The following is a 25,241-nucleotide window of genomic DNA, read 5'->3' on the forward strand; positions in this document are numbered from 1 at the left end:
ATTCAGCAACATAAACACATTGGGTCTCGGATGGAGAGACTTTGCTCAGAGTTAGCCTTTGGCGTTTGAGAGTCTTACATAAAACATGTGTTAGCAGAGGCTCTGTCAGCACTGACAACATATCAGTGAGTAAATGAGTATCTCGCAGATTATCACCTTAACAAAGACGAGCAGCGCTGCATGCCAACAGCGGCGAGCATTTCAATTATCCATGTCCGCTGCAGGGCGGCGTGCTCCCCCCTGCCAGAGACCCCCCCCCCCCCCCACCTCCATCTCTGCCTCCCGAGTGAATTAAAAATGCTTCAAAAGCTGAGTAGACTGCACTCTCCCCTTTGAGAGACGATAGGCCAATATCTATTATGTTCTTTTAATATAAGTCCGTACAAAAAAGGTAATTCCAGGTTTAGGGAATTACCTAACTACTATTTGACAGAGAAAACATTATCAAAAAGGCTGAATATGTGCTTGAATTTAGCAATTTCTGTGGGTGATATGCATTGTTGAAGGAAACAGATCGAGGTGGCTGCAGCTTTGATTTTCAACTTGAACACACCCAATGCAAATCAACCTCTAAGGATGGCTGTATATTCTGCTATTGTGCACGCACAAATGAGGTAATCAGAAGAAATGGAACCCCAGTAATTACATATATAAACCATGTATTTAACATATATTGCATCATTTTAAGCATTTTTCAGAAAAAGTGGTAGTTTGGTAAACAGTGACATCAACGACATGTTTGGTCTGTAAAATGCCCGAAAAGTAAAAGAATGGGAGATAAATATCCCAAAGTCTCCACATTGTATTATATTTGTAATGTGTTTCTGGTCCTCTTTCAGTTGAGACAGTGTAGATGAAGGATGTGTCATGATGTAGAACTCTTGTGTGAACATTGGATAAAGCCAGGTTCATATTCTTTTTTCATGTTGTTGACATATTAGAGTCAAAGGTTTGCACAGAGCGAAATATCCTTGTGTTGCGCCATAAATCAGAAAATACTGCATTAAAAAAGTCATTTCCTGCATTTTTCTACTGATAAAGTGTGATATAAATAATGTACAGGCTTTCAGATTGCTGTAGTTCACTAAACAGAGACATTAACGACATGGGAGATAAATATCCCCAAATATCAAAATTGTATTATATTTTGTGTGCGTTTGTGGTCCTCTTTCAGTTGAGACACTGTAGGTGAAGGATACTTCAGGAAAAGATCAAACACTGGATGTCTTTCAGTCGTCAACATGTGTTTTCGAGATACTGATACTAACGGGGAAACCCTGCAGGACTGAAATGCTTCGTCTCTGTTCCCTTAAACTCATTTGGGAGTGATTACCCATCAGCCCCGGGGGTGCAGAGGAAAGGCAGCATTACCCCCGGTCTGCACGTTGTTTCTCTTTCAGAAACACAGAGGACTGTTTGTATGATGGGATCACAGACACGCTGCAAACGGTGTCCGCCAAAAGTCGAGTCCAGTGTCTATGTAGTGTCATTGTTATTTGCTATAGTTTGGGAAGATTGAAAATCGGTAGGGAAAGCCAGCTAAGTCGGTAGGCGGTAGAAACATGTCAAAAGCGGTAGACTACCGCCCAAATCGGTAGGGTTGGCAGGTATGTATATATGCCGCTAAAAACTGTGCAATATATACCTGGCTGCTAAATCATCAGAACTTTTACAGGGTGTGTATTTTTGTAAATTGTGTAACTTTTTTATTATTTTTGTAAATAAAATTACAAAAATTATTATAATAATCTTTTTTTTGTTTATGTTTAGTATTTTTTGTATGCATGCTTAGGTAACATTAAGCTGTCCTTTCTGCTGTAGCAATGTACATTTCCCCTCTTTGGGACTAATAAAGGTATTCTGATTCTGATCCCAACATCCCTCCCTTCCCCTCATCCCTACATCCCAACATCCCTCCCTTCCCCTCATCCCAACATCCCTCCCTTCATCCTCTGCCTGACACCATTCATATTTAACTTGTGTATATTTTAAGATGTCTAATTCTAGGAATCGTCTGGGGGCCCGTACTCAGCCCGAGCAGATCATGCCGGAGACGGAACCCCCACCCTGAGTCTCCCACTGAACGGACCACAGCACGTCCTCCCAGACCAGAACATCTCATCAACCCCTCCATATCAATTCATTGTTACTTCTTGCAATAAACCTACACACATCACACTGTTGTGGCGTGGTCCCTGCTCGTGAACGAGTATTTCATAGAAATACGTAGGGAAAGGTTGGAAATTGGTAAAGTTGTTAATTTGAACGATACTGAGATCGAGGTGACATCAACTCAATGTAGAGGAGCACATTCATCCACAAATATTGCATGCACATGTGGACTCTACCTGCTTGGAGAGCCAGAGCTCCGAGCTTTCTTCATGTTTCTGAAAAAGAAAGGCAACATACTGTTGGTACACAGAGGTTCTTTTTAAATAGTGAACAGTAAAACAATTGTGTAGATGAAATCACATTCTTTCAAAATCAAGTCTGCCGAACATTGTGTTTCATATTTGGTCAAAGTTATTTTGGAATAACACTTTAGCATTATATTTTCCAGTCTGAATCATCTGTCACAGATTGGACCCCGTATTGTGCAGTTTATTGAAACACGCCGCTGGGGACAGCATGCTCAGTCCGAGCCATGCTTTCTAACCCACACAGAGCGGGGGTTTGGCTCAGCCGAGCTGCCTGTTGGCTGGGCGGCGTGTTTGTTCGTGCGAATCAAACTGAATCAGGAAGCAGAGCGCTGGAGAGCGGCGGCTGAGAGCCACATCTCAACTGCAGGGTTAACTCTGCTCCTCCAATATGGAAGCAGTTCACCCTGCTGAAAGTTGTATTATTTTTGTTTTGGATATAATTGTCAAAGTCTGGCGGCCCAACGAGAACCCATGCCAGCCCAGAATAATATTTGTTCTTTATTGCCAAAAATAAGACAACATTTCCATTCCAGTGCCGAGTGGTCAGCTGAACAGGTGAAGTTAAGATAACATTGTTAGCAGGAGACAGGCCTGGTTATAAAAGACACGCTAACATGCTAACTGATAAGCTGTGGTTGTGTTACAGCTGGACCAGACTACTGGCCCCCATTGCTCTCTGTGCAGTCTGCTGGAAGTAGCCACAGTGAGCAATGCACCGGACTCCATTAAAAAATAATACATTATATTATTGAGGCACTTTTCAAGGCACCCATGGTCGCCTTACAATGAATAAAACAAACACTCTAACAGTAACATAAGCAAAACATACAATACTTGCAGAGCAGACAGAGAAAAAAGACAATACATGTAAAAGTGTTTGGTGTATTGAAAGTTAAAACAAGTGATGCAACTAAACGATGCTGATGTGAAGAGTGGCTGGCGGATTTGGAAAAGTAACTATACATATCATTTAAAGATATTTCAAAGTTAAAGTGTGATTGTTTTAGAAGGACTCTGCACCCCTGACTGTTTCCTAAACCCCGCCCTAAAATAGGATTGGCTAATCATAGCCTAGCAACCATTACTAGTAAGAACAGGTGTGTCTGTGAGGTATATATATGGAGTAGAGGTTATACCTTGAAATATGGCTTTTAATTGATACCAAGATATAACGAGGCCACAATAACAGCTAGCAGTCTGATAGTGATCTAAATGTTTAATGTTAACAGGACCCAATGTAATATCATGTAAGAAAAGAATGTCATGATCTAAGATCAATTAAATATTAATGAGCTACTTTAAAATAACACACAGCTTCAATGGTTCACTAAATATGTTCATATTCTGACTTCAATTTGTGAATGAGTTGCAAATATTATGTCACAGGAAGTGATTTAACATTATTATTTTTGTTTTGGGATGGATCCTATGCTTTTGGATTCAAAGACTGAGACTCTTTCTTTATTAAGCAAATACAGTTTCAAATGTTGCCTCACAAAACCAGTGTAAGGAATGTATTAAACTGTGTTTTTGAGATAACACTTGTCTTTAAAACTGCTGAAAGGATGCTGAGTGTCTCACAGAAAGAAACACTGAAGGCACTCATACTGATGGTCTAACATGAATAACAAAGGCCATTGTTCTAACTTAGCTGCTCGTGAACTGGCAACAACACGGCAGACAGCTTCCACTCAGTGCATGATAGGAGGGAAACGATTTGAAACGAGTGCTCGTGAACAAGTTAAAGTAAACAAGTGCTGAACGAACACTAGAGTGTTCCATTGGACATTAAACATAATAAGTTAAAAGCTATCAACATAAAGCTCACAGAAGCAACCTTGGAAACCTTCACTATGGAGGAATAGATTTATGAATGTACTTCAGGTATCATTTTGTTTGTGTTTTCATCTGGTTACTCTTTAGCGGCTGTTTTATCTGCTGCTCAACTTGAAACCTTGAGATGTTTAAGATTATTGTTAAATATTTCTATTGTCATATTTTCATTTGTGTGAGTAGCATAAAGGTACTAAAACAAAAGTGTTGTCTTATAAACCCTGTGTTGTTGAGTAATGTATAACAGTACTTTCTAGCTTGCACCTTTTTAACATCAATGCATTCTAATAGTGAGTACATTTCAGTCGTTTGCTGTGTTTGGCATACAGCCCCAGGCAGTGTTAGATGAAACCCACAGCAGATCCCACATCAGATGCTTTGCTAACTTCCTGTCTCACCGTGACGCAGGCTCCGGTGGTGGTGTCACACACCGTCAGGATGGAGATGTTCTGGGCTCGGTTCAGCCACCTGACCGACGTCTTGGTCTTACTGATCCATTTCACCATGGTCACATAATGTTCACTACAAACACATTATAACGCACAATGATTATTACTCTTTACACAATTATCCGTGCACTCTTAATGATAATGATTACAACGTAGTGGTAGACATATCATCATAATACATTGTTTAAGGTTAAATCTTATTTAAAATCAAATGTGTAGAGAATGAATGGAAAACGACATATCTTGAGAACATTTTTTAGGTTGTTCTATGTGTTCTATGAATATGGTGACGCGACCACAGCACACCGTTCCCATGTGACACTGGTTCATTTTATCGAGCAGTTTACTACTTTATGGGCTATAAAAAAGGACAATAACGTTTCTACACATACTGTACATTACATACGCTTTATGACAAAAAACACAACACAATATAAAGCCTTTTAAGCTCAAGTATCATAATATTTCATAAAATTGCTTCACACACTGGCTTTAACTAATTGTAACTTAGTACATTCACTGTACTTAAGTACTTATTTAAGGTAACTTATGTAGCTAAAACAAATCATTTGTAAATGATGTATTTTTTTACTACATAGGTTTAAGGTTTAGCATTTTCCTTAAGTCTGTTTTCTGATCGAAGTGCTGTGACTGTATTTTGACAGTGTGATATTAGCACTTATTCATCTGTATAAACCAATGTTTAGAATGACAAGCTTAATGTTTTTGGACCATTTAGTAGTTAGGGCTGGATACGTTAACTTTTTAGGGTATTTTGTTAGTGTTAGGTGTTTTATTATTGTAAACTATATGTGTTTTATATTTTCTGTTTAGTGTCTGTGCCTTTGTTTCTTAGGGTGTCTCATTTCACATAGCTCAATGTTGTCTTATGGTAGTACTCGTGTATGGTATGTAACTGTTTGTGAATACATGAATGTAATGCTGGGATTTGCTGGTCAGTCCTGGTTTGCCCTTCAGTTTGATAGCTAACCTCATTGCAATTCAAAGTAATAGTGTCTTTGTTTAAGTGGAGCACAGCAAGCTGCAGTGCACATGTCCCCCCACTTACAAGAGTGTTTATTGGGCAAAATACTTTTTCAGTGGAACAGCAGCTGATAGGAGAGTTTGACAAAGAAAGATTTAGCTCTTCTCACCGCAGCTTGAGTGTCTCTGGAGGCATGAGCTCCAGCGTGTGCGTCGGCCCGTAAAGATTCACCACGTACAGCTTCACCACCGGGTTAGGTTGGCCCGCCTGCACACCGAGAGGCCACACATCAGACAGAAGCATGACATCATCATCATCTATTCCGGCCGGGGAGTGTTTAGACCGTATTCACAGCGTACCTCCTTACCTCTCACCAATTCCAATTCAGGTTCCAGTGGGGACCTTTCTCCCTGTGTGCCTCTCCACCTCCATTTCTTACTTATTACTTGCTACCCTTTTCCCTCAACCTATCCTAAGGGAGTGCATGTATGTAGACACGTTAGTTTAGCTGCTATAGGCTTGGACTGTTGGGGGGCCAGGGGGGGCACCTTACTCCGTCTTTCTGTCTGTTTGTACCTGTGTACTCTCATGTTCCGATTAACCCAGTTTCCCCCAAATCTCTTTTTTGTGTCCATATCTACGCCGGGATCCTGAGTCGAGGCTAATCCTGTTGCTGTGGTCGTGTGTCCTGGATCCTCTATCCTGAGCACTGGATCTGAGTCCTGGACTTCGAGTCGTGGCTGAACCTGTCTCTGTGGTCCTGCCAGACTCTGATCATACTACTTCACTGATGGCTCCCACAGGATTGCTGACATCCTCGTGGATTCATCTTCTTATTATAGACCAACCCAGTCTCATGGAATTTCGTGTTCACCAACACGATTTTCCCCTTTTTTTCGTGTTGCACAGCACGATTTTAAAAGCAATGTATTTCTACTGGTAATGTGTTTCTTGCCTGCAGCACGTCTTTTTCTCCGGTTGGGTCGTGGGAGACCGGAAGCTGTGTGGTTCATAAAAACATGTTCTTACTCAATATCAAGCCACAATTATTGCTTTTATTTTAAATCGTATAATTTCGGACTTTTGTTGTCGTCTGTGAGGAAAATAAATGGGGCTCAGAGCCTCAGGATACTGAAATCTGTATTTTTGAATATTTGTTTCCTTCTAATTTGTTATTCTTTTCAAAATAACACACTGTTATTTACTCACCAATAACACACAATTATCCTTGCTTTTATTTATTGCTTTAATTCCATAATCTCGGGCTTTTTTGGCGTCCGTCAGGAACTGAATTTCAAAATAAAAATAACCGGAAACAGACGTAGGCCTATAAGGGACATTACGAGCGTCATTGCAATTGTCAACATTTCTGAGTTTAGGATGGCCGAAGACACTACACTACCCATAATCCCCACTATCGTTTAGGACTACAGTCCCCGTAAGGTTACGCAGAGCGTCAAACAGCTGTGTGAAATGGAACGAAACCACGCCAGCCTATCCAAAACTGGAATCGAACGCCCCCCCAGAACTACACATGCTGGCTATTGTGTTTCGCAAAATGTTCTATGGGACGTCTCTACTGAACGTTTTCGTTTTTCCCACAATTAGAAGTTGCCAGTATTAAACACATTGGTGTTATCAAATGTAAAACATATAATTAATAAATGGGTGAAAATCGCTTGTGTCCATAATGCACAGCATTAATATATACCCACATGACAGCTCATTGTTACTTTGTAATTCTACTCCAGGGGTGGACTGTCCATTGGGAATACCGGGAGTTTCCCCGGTGGGCCAGTGCTGTGTGTGGGCCGGAGGGCCAAAAAAAAAAAAAAGTTTATATAAAAAAAAAAAAATCCTTTTTTTTTGCCTAAATCTTACCGGCCCACATTTGTAAATGTTCCGGCCACTCCCTTTTTTTTTTTGCTTACCTAAATCCTACCGGCCCACATTTGTAAGTGGTAAACACAGTGAAGGCGGTGCGTGAAAGGCGGTGCGTGAAAGGCACTGCGCGCTCCTCTTCTCAGAGGCTGAGTTAACCCTCCCGCTGCCTCCTGGTGCTGCAGAGATGTCATGAAGTGAAGGAGGTTTTCCTTCTATAAACCAGCTGCGGGCAGCAGATCCTGTGAGAGTCACAGACATGAATACATAGATCAAGGCAGACTGGTGCACACACTCTCCTGTTTTGCCAATCCGGTGCTTAAACAAATATAGCTCTACACCCCTGGCCGAAATGTCCTTAAAATGAAGTCCGAGTTCGACATTTTAATTCATGTCCTGCCAACACTGGCAGGACAGAAGGCGACACGCCCTTTCTAAGCCATGTCCTCACATCCCAAGCTGCTTCCCCAACAAGTTTATTATGTTGTTACAACAGGGTTCAGGGGGAGTGGCTGTACGGCTGTACCCGTAGGATAGAAAAGGGGGAAGTGATGTCTGACTCAGAGCAGGTCGCGCGGCTGTGGAGAAGAACGTGTTGCCCACATTCTGTTACTGAGTTTAGGCTAGTTAGCTAGCAGGTTTATTGTTTTGGGTGCAGTCACTTTTGCCTCCACTTGCTGTTCAAATAAATGTTGAAAGAAAAAGTTAATCTGTTTACAGTTCTGTTTTAAATTAGTGAAGAAGAAGAAGAAGAAGAAGAAGAAGAAGAAGAAGAAGAAGAAGAAGAAGAAGAAGAAGAAGAAGAAGAAGAAGAAGAAGAAGAAGAAGAAGAAGAAGAAGAAGAAGAAGAAGAAGAAGAAGAAGAAGAAGAAGAAGAAGAAGAATTGGGAGGGATGAAACCCTCTTTAATGGTCACACATGCAGAGCACACAGCACACAGTGAAATGTGTGTGTGTGTGTGTGTGTGTGTGTGTGTGTCTCTCTACTTTTAACCCATCCTAGTACCAGGAGTCTAGTACTAGGAGCAGTGGGCAGCTATTGTACAGCACCCGGGGAGCAATGGGAGTGAGGGGGGAAGGGGGATGTATGGTGCCTTACTCAAGGGCACCACGGCAGTAGGTGAACTGGGACCTCTCCAAGTAGAAGTCCACACTCCAAATAGGTCTGGTCGGGGACTTGAACCGGCGACCCTACGGCTCATAGTCCAAGCCCCTACTGACTGCCATAGATTTAGTCCCTAATTTTGCTCTCAAAATGGACCAGATTGATGCATTTAACTTCAACATTTAAAAAAAAATCCCCCTAGAGGAGGTGAGGTCCAGCACCTGCCCACACCCCCTGTTAAATTGTCTCACCCACATTGAGGATGATTCCTACGCCCATGTTTTATTCCATGTGTCAAGTCAGACAAATTGGGTCCAAATGTTATTGCATCAATGATCTGTTAACATTAAAATCACTAAATATATGCCGTAACTATTTTGCTCTAGGCAACTCAAGGGCTCAGGTAATGTGATTAATATATGAATAATTGTCCAAAATAACATAAAATGCATAGGGTTTTTTGTTAAGTTACATACTTTCGTCGCCGGCCGGCCGATACATGCCGCGAATTAAGTGGGCCTGTCTGTCAATTAATCCCCGGGCCACTTTTTCCCCCCAGTCCGCCCCTGTTCTACTCCACTACAATTCAGAGGTTAACCTGGTATTTTTACTCCACTGCATTTATTTGAGTTACTTTGCAGATTCTGATTAATTATGTGAAATATAAACAACCCTTAAATCAGACTTTAGTTACACCTGAGTAAAATTCAGGTAAGGTGATTGTCAAGTGCCAACAATCAGGAGAGATATTTGATAGTTGGTGCTTGAGAAGACTAAACATGTATCTGCAATTGACATGAATGGAAACGAGTAATAAAGTATATTCATTACTCGTTATTCTCTACTAATAGTTCATTAAAGACTGTATATTATGGCTATTTTGCACATCCCTTTCAAGATTTCAAGATTTTCTAAGGTTTATTGACATATCATATACACAACTACGGTGTAGTTATGCAATGAATGAAAAACTTGGGTCACAGGTTCCACAACAGTGCATTACAAGACATGTGTGTACCTCCACCATTAAACTGTCATATTCTGCACATTTCTTATTCTATCTACATACATAAGTGAGTATAATTAATGTGTATAATATCAGTTAAAATAAGTGCTTCAACATAGTTAACATTGCAGGAAAGCAATATATTAGACGTTAAGTACTTTGTCAGGCTTAATATGTATCTGTAGATAGATACCCCCAAAGTTTTTTTCTTATTTAAAAGAAGACCTTAATCTGTTATTTAATGTTTAAATAAAGGTTAATTAGTTTTTCTGTTTTGCACATCCTCCTATTAATATCTTTGTACATTCTGCACTAAACTGTTTTATTGTAGAGATCACTTATAGTATCTTCTTGATTTTTTATATTCTATATTTCTATATTTATACTTTCACCCTATGAAAGTATGTACTCTTAATATGTTTTTAATCAAATATAACACATAAAAACAATAATTCAATAACGTGCTTTAGGAGGTGCACACAAGGTACACACAGCCATAATAACTTTGTATTATTAGTGTAGGACACTTATGTACAGTATGTACAACATCTGAAGATGTGTAGTTTTATTCATGCTTTCACATAATGTTACAGCATATTGCTATACTATTTCAGACTCAGTATTTACATTCTTACATTCAAAGAAAATCAGTAATATCTTTAAAAACTACAGTCCTTTTATATCAGCTGTGCACCGTTATGGTGTAAATATAACCTATCTGTGAATTAGATCAAATGTAAAAGTCAGCCGAATTAGTGTTGATACTGCAAGGAGACGTATTGTGTGAAGAGACATTGAAGATGTTGTTTAATTGTTGATATATTTATGATCCACGTCAAGTATTCAGTTTCGGCAGCATTTCTACCAGTTTTTCCAAAGGTCTTCTCATCAGGGCTCTATAAATAAAGAACTACGGCAGATCTGTAATATACAATGCAGCCGAACCGTGTATTACAATGCCGTTATGTGATATGTGAGAAAAGCAAGAGCACTCGGAATTAAGTATTATTTTATTCTTTTAAAATGTTTTCCGGATTTCATATCATATAAACACCAAATCCCAGCATGCATTGCGGCTAAAACATCCAATCAGCGAGCTTAAACCATAGCTGAGGATCTTGGGTAATCGCTCGAAATGCCTACATCTGTTTCCGGTTATTTTTATTTTGAAATTCAGTTCCTGACGGACGCCAAAAAAGCCAGAGATTATGGAATTAAACCAATAAATAAAAGCAAGGATAATTGTGTGTTATTGGTGAGTAAATAACAGTGTGTTATTTTGAAAAGAATAACAAATTAGAAGGAAAAAAAGATTTAAAAAATACAGATTTCAGTATCCTGAGGCTCTGAGCCCCATTTATTTTCCTCACAGACGGCAACAAAAGTCCGACATTATACGATTTAAAATAAAAGCAATAACTGTGGCTTGATATTGAGTAAGAACATGTTTTTATGAACCACACAGCTTCCGGTCTTCCTCGACCCGACCGGAGAAAAAGACGTGCTGCAGGCAGTAGAAATACATTGCTTTTAAAATCGTGCTGTGCAGCACGAAAAAAAGGGGGAAATCGTGTTGGTGAACACGAAATGCCATGAGACTGGGTTGTATAGACACATGCATTTCCAAACATTTGGACTACCTACACTGTAAAATGTATTATCTCTTCAATTTACACACGGCATCTATTGCACGTCTGTCCGTCCTGGGAGAGGGATCCCTCCTCTGTTGCTCTCCCTGAGGTTTCTCCCATGTTCCCTTTTAAACTGTGGGGTTTCTCCGGAAGTGTTTCCTTGTACGATGTGAGGGTCTAAGGACAGAGGGTCTAAGGACAGAGGGTCTAAGGACAGAGGGTGTCGTATTGTCATACTGATATTCTGTACAAACTGTGAAGTCCACTGAGACAAATGTAACATTTGTGATATTGGGCTATAAAAATAAACATTGATTGATTGATGTGACTTTCTGCACAAGAATAAAGGGATACAAAAGTAAGGGCAGTCAGAAAACGAAGAACTTGAAGCTCTGGGGCAATGTAACTGGGACTGATTAAACATGATGCATTTAAGAAACACTTTGACAATAGTAAAGTGGAACAGAACAGGCTTTTGCATTGTGTCATTGCTCTCTGTGTTTGACATTGTACATCTTGTTCATCCAAGAGAAACCACCCTCAGACATTATAGCACTGTTGGGATCATTGCAGTATGACACATTTGATTTTTTTCATTCCCCCTGGAACGACTCATTCCACTTCGATTTCCTCTGCTGGTGCTGAGAGAGCCATAGAAACATGTTCATACAGAGCAACAGCTGTGACTTTGGTTGTCTGTGAGATCGCTGCGTCACGCTGCATTCTGTCTCACGCTGCTGACAGGGGGGAAGTTGCCCCTGCCCTTTTTAACTTTACTCTTCCCCAGTCTGACTGAACACTGGATGTAAACTGACTCAGAGTTACACTTTTCCTCTTCTTGCTGATTCCAAGGCTTGGATAGATAGAGATACACTCATATGTGTTCTTGATTTAAACAATGTTTGTGTCTACCTGACTTTAGATTGAAATGGCATCTTAAAATACTACATTTCTTCTATTTGTTTGAGAATATTGTTCTATGGTCTAGATTCAATTAAAGTAAACCAAACTTTAACATTTTGAGGAAATAGTTTTTTTTAGAGTTAGTTAATGTACAACAATGGGTACAGAGTTGGAGAACGTGTTCAGTTTAGCTTGATATCAAGACTGAAAGCATCTCCGTTCAAAAAAGAAGAAATCCTTCCCACAACTGTGAGGGAGGGGGTTAACGTGGGCCTCTGTCTCCAGAGGAAAGGGGGGTGAGGCCAGCAGTGATTCACCACCAGGCTCTTCCACGGCAGGAGGGGGGGTTCGGGAAAGGGTCCTGACTCAGTGACCCTTTAAGCTTCTCCCGGAGGAGAAACCAAGCACGCGGGGCAGGGGTCTGTCTGCTCTGGACCATCAGCCAGGGCAGTGGCAGGGGTCTCAGCCTTCACAGGTTAAAGATATTAGTCTTCGGCACCAGAGGTCGGCTGGAGGTCGCGGAATCAGTGGTCTAATGTGGCTCAGTGAAGTGAGGAGCGTAAGGGTGTGAAGATGTGTCTAAAGAACTCAGGGTCTGAAGAGTGGAGCCATGCAGGACTGCCTTGAAACTGCATTTGTTCTCATGGCCAGCAAGGGCGACTCCTCTTGTTGCAAAAATAAGTCCAATTGTATAGACGTTTACGAGAAAATTACCCTACTTCTCGCTTCATTTATTAACTCATATCAGTAAACATTTTCCAACAACTTAAGGCCTCAATTGCTAGTTTCAAGTCTTCTGCAATGCAGCGTGTTGCTAATTCTGTAAATGATGGATGTTTCCACTCAGAGGAACATAGTATGAGTATGCTTTAGGGCGTCTCCACTGTATATGCAGTCTATGGTTAGTTTGTTTTCGGATACAAAATACAATGTTATCATTTCATTCTTGATTAAGCAAACATATCCCAAAATTGTGAATGAAAATGACAACAATACCTTGTTTTTCACATTTTCCTGAGAGCATGGCTAATGATAGTGTATCCACTCTCAACGTTATCATGACAGGTCTTCTGTTTACCTTGGGGTAGGGGTACTGCTTCCCTTTGGGGTAAGTCATGCCGGTGAAGCGGGGCAGCGCCATGTTGGGTACCAGACTGTCATTGAGGACCAGGAAGGCCAGCCTCTCTCCATCAGGGGACCACCAGTGGGCCACATGGGTCTGAAGGATCTCCTCTGTTCGGAAGGAAGTGACACAGGATGGGTTACATGTTTTCATCTAAATCAAGCTCTGCGTTTTTGAAGTCGTGGAACAAAACTTTAAGATCTCTACAGCTCGTGATGACCACAGACCTTATTTCAGGCATGCAACCAAAAACATGTTCAGAGTGTGTTAAAGACTTTGAGACATCAATTAGAATAATTGGATAAGCATAACAGATTATAGAAATTGGATTAAGGATGTTTGGACTGCACATGTCCTGTTACTGAACTTACTCATTGTGTGATGTCATTAGGTTTGAGCTTTGTCCTCCATGGTTTAAAATCAGTTGTGTGTTCATCTATAATATGAACATGTTAAAGATTCTGATAGGAATGTTCCTGATAAAACAATGTAAAGTAAACCAAATGCATTACACTGTGGACATTTCTTTTGTGTAATGTAATTGATCATAACAACTGTTTACCCATATTGGTGGAAAAGAAGATTTCTTTCAAAAAACAAGGTCAACACTGACAACAGAACAGTTTTTGTAAAAAAGTCCAACATTCTGAATGTGTTATATATTTGTATATATATATTATATTTTATTTCCAAATCCAATTAAATGTATACTAATTGTCATTCAATAGAACATGTAATATTGTGTTGTCCTTAATTGTAATACACAATCAGACTCAAAGCCAAACCAACTGTAGTGGAAAAGAGCAATGCCTGAAGAGGTGTTAAACCCAGTTCTGATTTTAGGGTCAATCATCACTAAGTGCAACATTATTGCACTTCACAAACATAATTAGTCATAAAAGGAAAGAAGGAAGGTGAAACAACAGTTACTGCGGTGGCTTCCCTTTTTATAAGATTGACATAATAAGATGTTCCCCTGAGAGATGGCCGGTCTCTGAGTGCATGCAGTATGTGTTTACTTAAAGCACATAAAACGTCTCCTCACACCCAGCGGGGAGATATCGGCACCAGAACAAACATTATGAATATTTAATCTCTGCCTTTTATGAGGTAATTTCTCTCAACGAGGATATTTACGCTTTATAGGACAGTCTGCCAACAATTAAAAATGTAGTTAGATATTATCTGTTTATACGCAATGTTTCACAACCACTAACGCAGTTCCACAACACGTCATGATCTGACATCTGAACGTTTATGCAAACAGCAGGAACAAGCTTTAATTAGTTTTACCTTTAAGGCCTTCACACACCAAAGGGAACTTATTGAAATGATTGATTTGCTCATCAATAAGTCAGGCACTGTTGTTTTTGTAAAGATTACAAACACACAGGATGTTGTTGATATTACTCAAGTGGTGTTAACTTTTTTCAAAAGTAGTATTTTTCGGAGCTTTTGCACAATCACATTGCGTGTAACAGACATCACTTGAAAACATACTGACAGCTGCAGCTCTGCAGCAGCCCATTCTGTGTGTTCTCTGTGTGTGTTCTCTGTGTGTGTTCTCTGTGTGTGTTCTCTGTGTGTGTTTGTGTTGGCGTAGCCATGGCTGTCCCTCCTGGCTCGACCCCCCCATACCTGGCTGCAGTTCGTACCCCTCTCTGCCAACTCACCTGCTCCCCATCCAGTCATCAACCCCCGGTACATCAACCCTGGCTCCTCCATCATCATCCCCCAGATCGCTACAACTTTATTTTTGTGACTGCTAATTATTGCTTTTGTCTTTTTAAACCAAGTCCTCTTGTGGCGGGATCATCCAGGTACACGCAACACCGTTTCCCAGATCCTGAGCCCGCAGCTAGGTTATTGTGGATATGTAAATGATCTGCAAAGGCTGACATCCCTGTGTTCCCTCCAGAGGACAGAAGTGTGAGTAACAGTAACACTTATATTAGCTGGCACTACAACACATTGTACGTGGGGGCGGGTCAGCTCTAAGCAGTTGACCAATCACAACAGAGCCGGCCAGCTAAAAAATCAGAGCAGACTGGGCTCTGGTTTCAGACAGAGGGTGAAAAGAGGTGCAGCAGCACAGGCAGTATGAGAAAGATAAAGAGCTTTTTGAACATTAAAGCATGGAGACATGTAGAGACACTACATACTGATATGAACCTGAACATCATCAGGAGAGGACTCTTTAAAGTAGAGACACTACATACTGATATACACCTGAACATCAGCAGGAGAGGACTCTTTAAAGTAGAGACACTACATACTGATATACACCTGAACATCAGCAGAAGAGGACTCTTTAAAGTAGAGACACTACATACTGATATACACCTGAACATCAGCAGGAGAGGACTCTTTAAAGTAGAGACACTACATACTGATATACACCTGAACATCAGCAGGAGAGGACTCTTTAAAGTAGAGACACTACATACTGATATACACCTGAACATCAGCAGGAGAGGACTCTTTAAAGTAGAGACACTTCATACTGATATACACCTGAACATCAGCAGGAGAGGACTCTTTAAAGTAGAGACACTACATACTGATATACACCTGAACATCAGCAGGAGAGGACTCTTTAAAGTAGAGACACTACATACTGATATACACCTGAACATCAGCAGGAGAGGACTCTTTAAAGTAGAGACACTACATACTGATATACACCTGAACATCAGCAGGAAAGGACTCTTTAAAGTAGAGACACTACATACTGTGTCTGAGCATACTGAGAACTGAGCAATCAGGCGTCCATTTCGGGTAGCTCTTTCCTGGAGCGGCAGCTTCAGCGGCAGACAGGCTAAGACTGACAAAGACATTAGAGTCCTACGGGAGTCACGAGGGAGGCAAAGAGGAGGCAAATCCTACTTTGATTGAGCTAAGTATCGTTGGCGTTTTTAATTTTTACTTTTGTTGTTTAGCCCCTCATGCTATAATCATGTGTATTTTCTCAATTCCTGTTCATGTGTCTTCTCGCAATTATCACTGGCCCCGTGTATCTCCTAATCGATATAACCGGCCTGCTCTCGTCTATCCCACGTGCTCCACTGAGATCCATCATCTAGTTTCAGGTGGCCTGTGGAACTGCCAGTCAGCTGTTCCTAAAGCTGACTTCATCTCTGGCTACGCCTCCCTGCAGTCTCTGGATTTCCTTGCTCTCACTGAGACCTGGATTACTCCATCCAACACATCCACCCCAGCAGCTCTCTCCACTGCATATTCCTTCTCCCATACACCCAGACCCACTGGCAGAGGAGGTGGCACTGGTCTCCTGCTCTCTCCCAAATGGAGCTTTTCCCTCTTCAAGCTACCTAACTTTACTCCTTCCACCTTTGAGTTCCATGCCGTCACAGTAACCCATCCTATACAGTTAACCATTGTTGTTCTCTACCGTCCACCAGGCGCCTTGGGGGACTTCTTGGAGGAATTAGATCATCTCCTCTCACACATCCCTGAAACTGGCCCTCCCGCTGTACTTCTCGGAGACTTCAACCTCCAGATGGGGAAGATAGACGAACTAACATCTCTGTTAACCGCCTTTGCTTTCTCACTCTCTCCGTCCCCACCGACTCATAAAGCTGGCAATGTCCTTGATCTCATATTCTCAAGGAACTGCGCTACTTCTAACCTCTCTGTAATCCCGCTCCACACATCCGATCACTTCTTCATTTCATTCTCTCTATCCCTTTCAAAACATAACAAACTAATCTCTTCCCATCCTACACTTGTCCGCCGTAACCTTCACTCCCTCTCTCCCTCTACCTTTGCCTCGTCGGTGCTCTCAGCCCTCCCTTCCTCTGATTCGTTCCAACTACTGCCTCCAAACTCTGCTGCAGAAACTCTCCTCTCTACTCTCTCATCCACTCTGGACTCGCTCTGTCCTCTGACATCTCGGCAGGCTCGTCAGTCCCCTCCGGCTCCCTGGCTAAATGATGCACTGCGTGCTAATAGAACCGTCCTTAGGGCAGCAGAGCGGAAATGGTGGAAATCCAAACACCGTGACGACCTCCTAACCTATCAAGCTCTCCTCTCCTCTTTCTCTGCTTCGATCTCTCAGGCAAAAAGCACTTTCTTTCAAGATAAGATCCAATCTTCCTATTCCAATCCTAAAAAACTATTTTCCATCTTCTCCACCCTCTTGGACCCTCCAAAAGCTCCTCCCCCCTCCTCACTTCTGTCAAGCGACTTTGTGACCCACTTTGAAAAAAAGGTTAATGATATTCGCTCTTCTTTTTCTGACTCACCTTTACTCACCGCTGGGTCACCAGACCTTCCTTCCACCAACACACTAACCTCCTTTTCCCCTCTCTCTCCAAGTGAGGTTCTTACCCTCATTACCTCTGCCCGCCCTACCACCTGTCCTCTGGACCCTATCCCTTCAAACCTCCTTCAGACTATCGCTCCTGATATTCTACCGTTTCTCACCCATTTCATCAACACTTCTCTAACTTCTGGTCACTTTCCAAACAGTCTCAAGGAGGCAAGAGTAAACCCTCTCCTAAAGAAACCCACTCTCAACCCGTCTGATGTTATAAACTACAGGCCTGTCTCTCTCCTCCCGTTCCTGTCTAAATCACTTGAACGCGCTGTCTTTAAACAACTCTCCTGTTATCTCAATCAGAACAACCTTCTGGATCCGCACCAGTCTGGTTTCAAGGCAGGTCACTCCACAGAAACTGCTCTCATTGCTGTCACGGAGGAACTGCACACTGCCAAAACTGCATCCCTCTCCTCTGTCATCATCCTGTTGGACCTGTCTGCTGCATTCGACACGGTGAATCATCAGATCCTCCTTCGCACTCTCCAAAAACTTGGAGTTTCTGGCTCTGCACTTTCCCTCCTCACCTCATACCTGAAAGACCGTACCTACAGGGTGACTTGGAGAGGGTCTGAGTCCGACCCTTGTCAATTAACTACGGGGGTCCCTCAGGGCTCTGTTCTTGGTCCCCCTCCTCTTCTCCTTGTACACAAACTCGCTCGGATCAGTCATTAGCCCGCATGGTTTTTCTTACCACTGCTACGCTGACGACACCCAATTAATTCTGTCCTTTCCCCGCTCAGAGACCCAGGTCGTCGCACGCATCTCTGCTTGTCTAGCTGACATCTCTCAGTGGATGTCTGCTCACCACCTCAAGCTCAACCTTGACAAGACTGAGCTGCTCTTCCTCCCGGGAAAAGATTGTCCAACTCTTGACCTGACAATCAACATCGGCACCTCAGTTGTTTCCCCGACTCAGACTGCAAGGAATCTGGGTGTGACCCTAGATAACAACCTGTCCTTCACTGCAAACATCGCTGCTACAACCCGCTGCTGCAGATACACGCTTTACAACATCAGGAAGATACGTCCCCAGCTGACTCAGAAAGCGACTCAGGTTCTGGTCCAGGCTCTCGTCATCTCACGCATAGACTACTGCAACTCCCTCCTGGCTGGTCTACCTGCATGTGCCATCCGACCTCTGCAGCTCATCCAGAATGCAGCGGCTCGTCTGGTTTTCAACCTTCCTAAATTCTCCCACACCACTCCGCTCCTCCGCTCCCTTCACTGGCTTCCGGTAACTGCTAGAATCCACTTCAAGACACTGGTACTTGCTTACCGTGCTGCGAATGGATCTGGCCCTTCCTACATCCAGGACATGGTTAAACCGTACACCCCAGCGCGTGCACTACGCTCTGCATCAGCCAAACGACTCGTTGCGCCCTCGCTGCGAGGGGGACCCAAGTTCCCATCGGCGAAAACACGTGGGTTTGCTATCCTGGCTCCAAGATGGTGGAATGAGCTCCCCATTGACATCAGGACGGCAGATAGCTTGCACATCTTCCGGCGCAAACTGAAAACTCATCTCTTTCGACTCCACTTCGAGCGTTAGAACGATTAACGAAGCACTTTTATACCAATAAAGGACTGGATTACCTAAAGCCAGTTGAGTAGCACTTGAAATGTTTGGCTCTATGAAACCTGATATACTTATATGATTCTGTTTTCTTCAAGGTTGTGTCTTCCTGGTCGAATGTACTTATTGTAAGTCGCTTTGGACAAAAGCGTCAGCTAAATGCAATGTAATGTAATGTACTGATATACACCTGAACATCAGCAGGAGAGGACTCTTTAAAGTAGAGACACTACATACTGATATACACCTGAACATCAGCAGGAGAGGACTCTTTAAAGTAGAGACACTACATACTGATATACACCTGAACATCAGCAGGAGAGGACTCTTTAAAGTAGAGACACTACATACTGATATACACCTGAACATCAGCCGGAGAGGACTCTTTAAAGTAGAGACACTACATACTGATATACACCTGAACATCAGCAGGAGAGGACTCTTTAAAGTAGAGACACTACATACTGATATACACCTGAACATCAGCAGGAGAGGACTCTTTAAAGTAGAGACACTACATACTGATATACACCTGAACATCAGCAGGAGAGGACTCTTTAAAGTAGAGACACGACATACTGATATACACCTGAACATGAGCAGGAGAGGACTCTTTAAAGTAGAGACACTACATACTGATATACACCTGAACATCAGCAGGAGAGGACTCTTTAAAGTAGAGACACTACATACTGATATACACCTGAACATCAGCAGGAGAGGACTCTTTAAAGTAGAGACACTACATACTGATATACACCTGAACATCAGCAGGAGAGGACTCTTTAAAGTAGAGACACGACATACTGATATACACCTGAACATGAGCAGGAGAGGACTCTTTAAAGTAGAGACACTACATACTGATATACACCTGAACATGAGCAGGAGAGGACTCTTTAAAGTAGTGACACTACATACTGTTATACACCTGAACATGAGCAGGAGAGGACTCTTTAAAGTAGAGACACTACATACTAATATACACCTGAACATGAGCAGGAGAGGACTCTTTAAAGTAGAGACACTACATACTAATATACACCTGAACATGAGCAGGAGAGGACTCTTTAAAGTAGAGACACTACATACTAATATACACCTGAACATGAGCAGGAGAGGACTCTTTAAAGTAGAGACACTACATACTGATATACACCTGAACATCAGCAGGAGAGGACTCTTTAAAGTAGAGACACTACATACTGATATACACCTGAACATCAGCAGGAGAGGACTCTTTAAAGTAGAGACACTACATACTAATATACACCTGAACATGAGCAGGAGAGGACTCTTTAAAGTAGAGACACTACATACTGATATACACCTGAACATTAGCAGGAGAGGACTCTTTAAAGTAGAGACACTACATACTGATATACACCTGAACATCAGCAGGAGAGGACTCTTTAAAGTAGAGACACTACATACTGATATACACCTGAACATCAGCAGGAGAGGACTCTTTAAAGTAGAGACACTACATACTGATATACACCTGAACATCAGCAGGAGAGGACTCTTTAAAGTAGAGACACTACATACTAATATACACCTGAACATGAGCAGGAGAGGACTCTTTAAAGTAGAGACACTACATACTGATATACACCTGAACATCAGCAGGAGAGGACTCTTTAAAGTAGAGACACTACATACTGATATACACCTTAACATCAGCAGGAGAGGACTCTTTAAAGTAGAGACACTACATACTGATATACACCTGAACATCAGCAGGAGAGGACTCTTTAAAGTAGAGACACTACATACTGATATACACCTGAACATCAGCAGGAGAGGACTCTTTAAAGTAGAGACACTACATACTGATATACACCTGAACATCAGCAGGAGAGGACTCTTTAAAGTAGAGACACTACATACTGATATACACCTGAACATCAGCAGGAGAGGACTCTTTAAAGTAGAAACACTACATACTGATCCACACCTGAACATCAGCAGGAGAGGACTCTTTAAAGTAGATACACTACATACTGATATACACCTGAACATCAGCAGGAGAGGACTCTTTAAAGTAGAGACACTACATATATACACCTGAACATTAGCAGAATATGTCCTCTCTGAAGTGTTGCAACTGTCCCATTACTGCCAGTCAGTCTTGATGTGAGACATATTTGCAGGTCAGTGTTTTTCATTTTGTGTGTTGTTATTTGTCACGCGGCGCCCACATGCTGTTAACACTTTCAGACAGACTAATTAGGTATGAGGAAAGGTTGATATGTACCTTCATAGAGCCAGTCAGCGATCCCGTTGAAGATGATGCCTTCCTTCCCTGAAGATGTTATCCTCAGGGAGTTACTCTTGACATCTGATTGGTAGTAGATGTTATTTTCAAATATGTAGATCTGTAGAGACAAAGCACACAGCCATGACTTATAGAGGCCCTATTATTCTTTTGGGGTTTTTCCATTTTCTGATGTTTGTAATCTTTTGTGTAGGCAAATTATAAACTAGTATATCACATACTCATTTGCTCAATTATGCCAAAGTATTGAAGGTGATAACCTCTAATGTACTATCAAATGTTTTCATGGAAGTAAACCTCAGGCCTCAGCAGTCAATTAAAATCCAAGAGCCAGAACCCTCTACCTCAAGGGATTTCCAGTTCTGACACTTTGGCTCCAAAACCCAACAGCCCAAATAGGTTGTGAACCTGAACCACCTCGGCAGCCATCATTGGAAACAGCTATTAAGAAAATGGTTTGCAGGTGATTGGATGAACGACCTGTTTGTCAAGATAAAGCTGCCTTCACATGATAGATAATTTCCTCTTTGCCCACCGCAAGGGTCTTTTAACCGCAGAGCCTTGTGGTTAAAAGAGCAAATTAGTTTTGTTTCTATGGTTACTTCACATTCTTGACTGTGCCATGTCATACAGCAGTTATCTCAGTGTTTGTGCGTACAAAGATAATCTGCAATCAAGGTCAAATATAAAACAAATTCAACTTTGAATTCTTTCAATAGGAACTTAACAGCCAACTCCGTTTCCCTGCTGTTGGTGTGAAGGCAGCTTAAGAGCAAAAGCATGTTTTCCATCAAGAAAAGCCTGCAATGCAGAAATAGTGATGTGAAAAACCAGCTGCCAAAATAAGTACTTGATGTTGATCAGTTGCCCATGAATGTATAGACAACTATGTTTAAATAGCTGTCATACTAAAGATTACTGAGTGAAAAATGCTTCCAAGATTTCCCTGTTGAAAAAAATGATGCTGAGCTCACTGACACACGTCACAACATCTCAGACAAACATATGTCAACGTAACACTGATCAAAGTCCGTCTAGGAAACCCAATCTTTATTCAGTCTTTGTAAAAAGATGGACGTCTGTGGTCTTAAGTGATCTTACATAAGATGCCTGCTGACTGCCTGCAGGACCCGAGACCTCATCAGTCTGTAGGCTGCCTGCTGACTGCCTGCAGGACCCGAGACCTCATCAGTCTGTAGGCTGCCTGCTGACTGCCTGCAGGACCCGAGACCTCATCAGTCTGTAGGCTGCCTGCTGACTGCCTGCAGGACCCGAGACCTCATCAGTCTGTAGGCTGCCTGCTGACTGCCTGCAGGACCCGAGACCTCATCAGTCCGGAGACAGAGCATGAGCTAAAGGTTCAAGAACACTTATCTAACAGCAGAATCTGCAAAAGAGAAGTGGGAGGAAACAGGACTGCAGCTGTAGGGAGAGTATAGCGCCGCAGGTTTGTTCAAATGAGATATTGTTGTCTTCACTTGTGCAACTGTTCTCAACCAGGTTAGGCTATTTATAAAGCATGTAGTATACGTTGTAACCTAAATTTGTTACACACCTTTTTAACCAAATTCATTCTGACTTATTAACACAAATACAACTTTATTTTATAGTAAATAAAAGGAGAAATGTTGAATGATTTGATGACAAAAATAAATTGTCACCAGAAGACCTCATGCTATACATTTGAATAAAACATCCCTAAATAAATGATAGCAGTGATCAGTATTTTTGTATTTCAAAGAACGTAGTGTGGAACCATCAAGGTTTTTCTGTGGGGCAATTACACAAAATATCCCCTTACTCTGATATAAAAACATTTGGAAACAATGACAAAGGAAGAGTAAAGGCCTGAGAAATATAGTTTTCTTTGAATGTTGTTTAGATTTAAGAAGTGCTCATAACTCCAAATGTAACATAAGCCTAAGCTCTGGCCATGACCTTAACAAGGAGAGTTGTACAACAAAGTCAAAAAGCGTCCCTCAGAAATGTCCAACCTGTCTGTGGCTCTCAGTCCTCTGCAGGCCACAGTGCCACACACTGAACCCCTGACATGTCTTCACAAATGATCAAAGAAATGCAGACAACTCCTAATAATGAAACTGTTTGTGCAATGCATTGCTTAAGATATGATGAATGGACACAAACCTAATTCATAATCCAAACAGAACTTTCTAGAATTTAAATGAGAATACACAAATTCCCAGATAATTGCCATGCCTGCCTACGGACATAAAGCCCACATTAGGTCCTTGTTTCCAGAGATGCTCTTCCAGCTAATGATGCTTCACGGTCCACTCGGAGAGAACGCCTTCACGCCTGTCTGGCTCTCACCCTTATCACCATAATGACTTCCTAATGGAGTCCTGTTTGATTTATGCTCAAATATTACACGCCTAAACGTGCAAATATGGATAAAGCAGCTTTAGCCCTTAAGCTGTCAAATAAAACCCCTGACCATCTGTCTGGTGTAGATTCATAAAAAAGGTATGAAAATGTGCATCTAATTAGGTCCCCTCAAAAATGTGGTATATTTTGAGTAGTTGGAATTGAACCCTTACATTGCTTCTGTATCCTGGGGGGTCAGTTATTTGACTGTGTCTATGTGGGAAATGGGTGTATTACGTGTGTAATAATGGTGTAACGTGGGTTTAATAGGGGTGTATTAATGTGTAATATGGGTGTAATAGGGTTGGAATACAAGTGTAATATGGGTCTAAGAAACAGTTAAACATGGGTATAATAAGGGTTTAATATGAGTGTAATCATGGTGCATGTAATAACAGAGTAATTTGGGGGTAAGACTGGTGTAACATGGGTTTAAAGGGGTGGATTAATGTATAACATGCTAGTAATGTAGAAAATACCAACTAATTTTCCAAAATATTAAATGCCTATTTAAGGGTTAAGAATTAGAAAATAGACACATCTTTAGTTTCCTCACAGTTCAGAAACACATACAGGCCTGGGGCTGAAGATATATTATTATTTTATTTTCTCCACAATTACAGAGCCTTCAAATGACCGCTTTTCCTATCAATTTCTGACGTCAGATAAGGACTAAGCATTCACAAATAAATAAGTTGAAGGCAACATTTCATATTATTTTATTTGTCTGTGCTAGCCAATTTAATTGCATCATGAAAGAAAGCAACCTCACGACCTAATGTTGGTTCAGTGTTTCCGTTAGACGGTTAATAAATGCATTCAAACATCAATGCAAATACGTTTTTCATCTCGCTAATCTTGAAACCTTAAAAATAACATGCTTTGAGAATAATGCAGTTCATTGAGCAGGTGGGAGACACAAATAAGTAAATGTAAAAAAAACAAGTAACCCTGAACTGAGATAAAGCTAACGCAGACACAGTGATCTAAAGCAGGGGTGGGGAACCTTTTTCCTCTCAAGGGCCATTTCAATTGTTTCAACATCCTCCGAGGGCCGTACAAATGATTGACCTCTACTTAAAAATCCCATTCATTTGGCCTTTCTTTCATGCTGTGCAAAGAAAAAGCAACCTCTTAATCCAGATATCTTACCATGACACGCATGCAAGTGCACGGTGTGGCATACCACCAAACAGAAAGATATGGACACAAGATGTGTGCAAATGTACTTAGTTTCCTATCCATGTGGACATGATTTAAGTGGGGGGGACCTAACCTCCTCTAGGGGGGTCCGGGGGCATGCTCCCCCGGGAAGATGTTTTTTTTAAATA

General features: G+C 41.6%; 1 protein-coding gene across 1 annotated transcript in view; it reads right to left on the reverse strand.

The window, feature by feature from the left end:
- LOC117547582 (inactive dipeptidyl peptidase 10-like) overlaps window positions 1–25,241 on the reverse strand; it is a gene marked incomplete in the record, with an annotated part of 254,446 nt that overhangs the window by 37,742 nt on the left and 191,463 nt on the right. Inside the window, 5 exon segments of the mRNA XM_034218401.1 lie at window positions 2,349–2,387; window positions 4,652–4,775; window positions 5,857–5,954; window positions 13,291–13,445; window positions 21,505–21,625. Coding sequence (XP_034074292.1) covers window positions 2,349–2,387; window positions 4,652–4,775; window positions 5,857–5,954; window positions 13,291–13,445; window positions 21,505–21,625 — 537 coding nt within the window.

This window comes from Gymnodraco acuticeps, unplaced genomic scaffold (assembly GCF_902827175.1).
Source record: "Gymnodraco acuticeps unplaced genomic scaffold, fGymAcu1.1, whole genome shotgun sequence".
NCBI lineage: Eukaryota > Metazoa > Chordata > Actinopteri > Perciformes > Bathydraconidae > Gymnodraco > Gymnodraco acuticeps.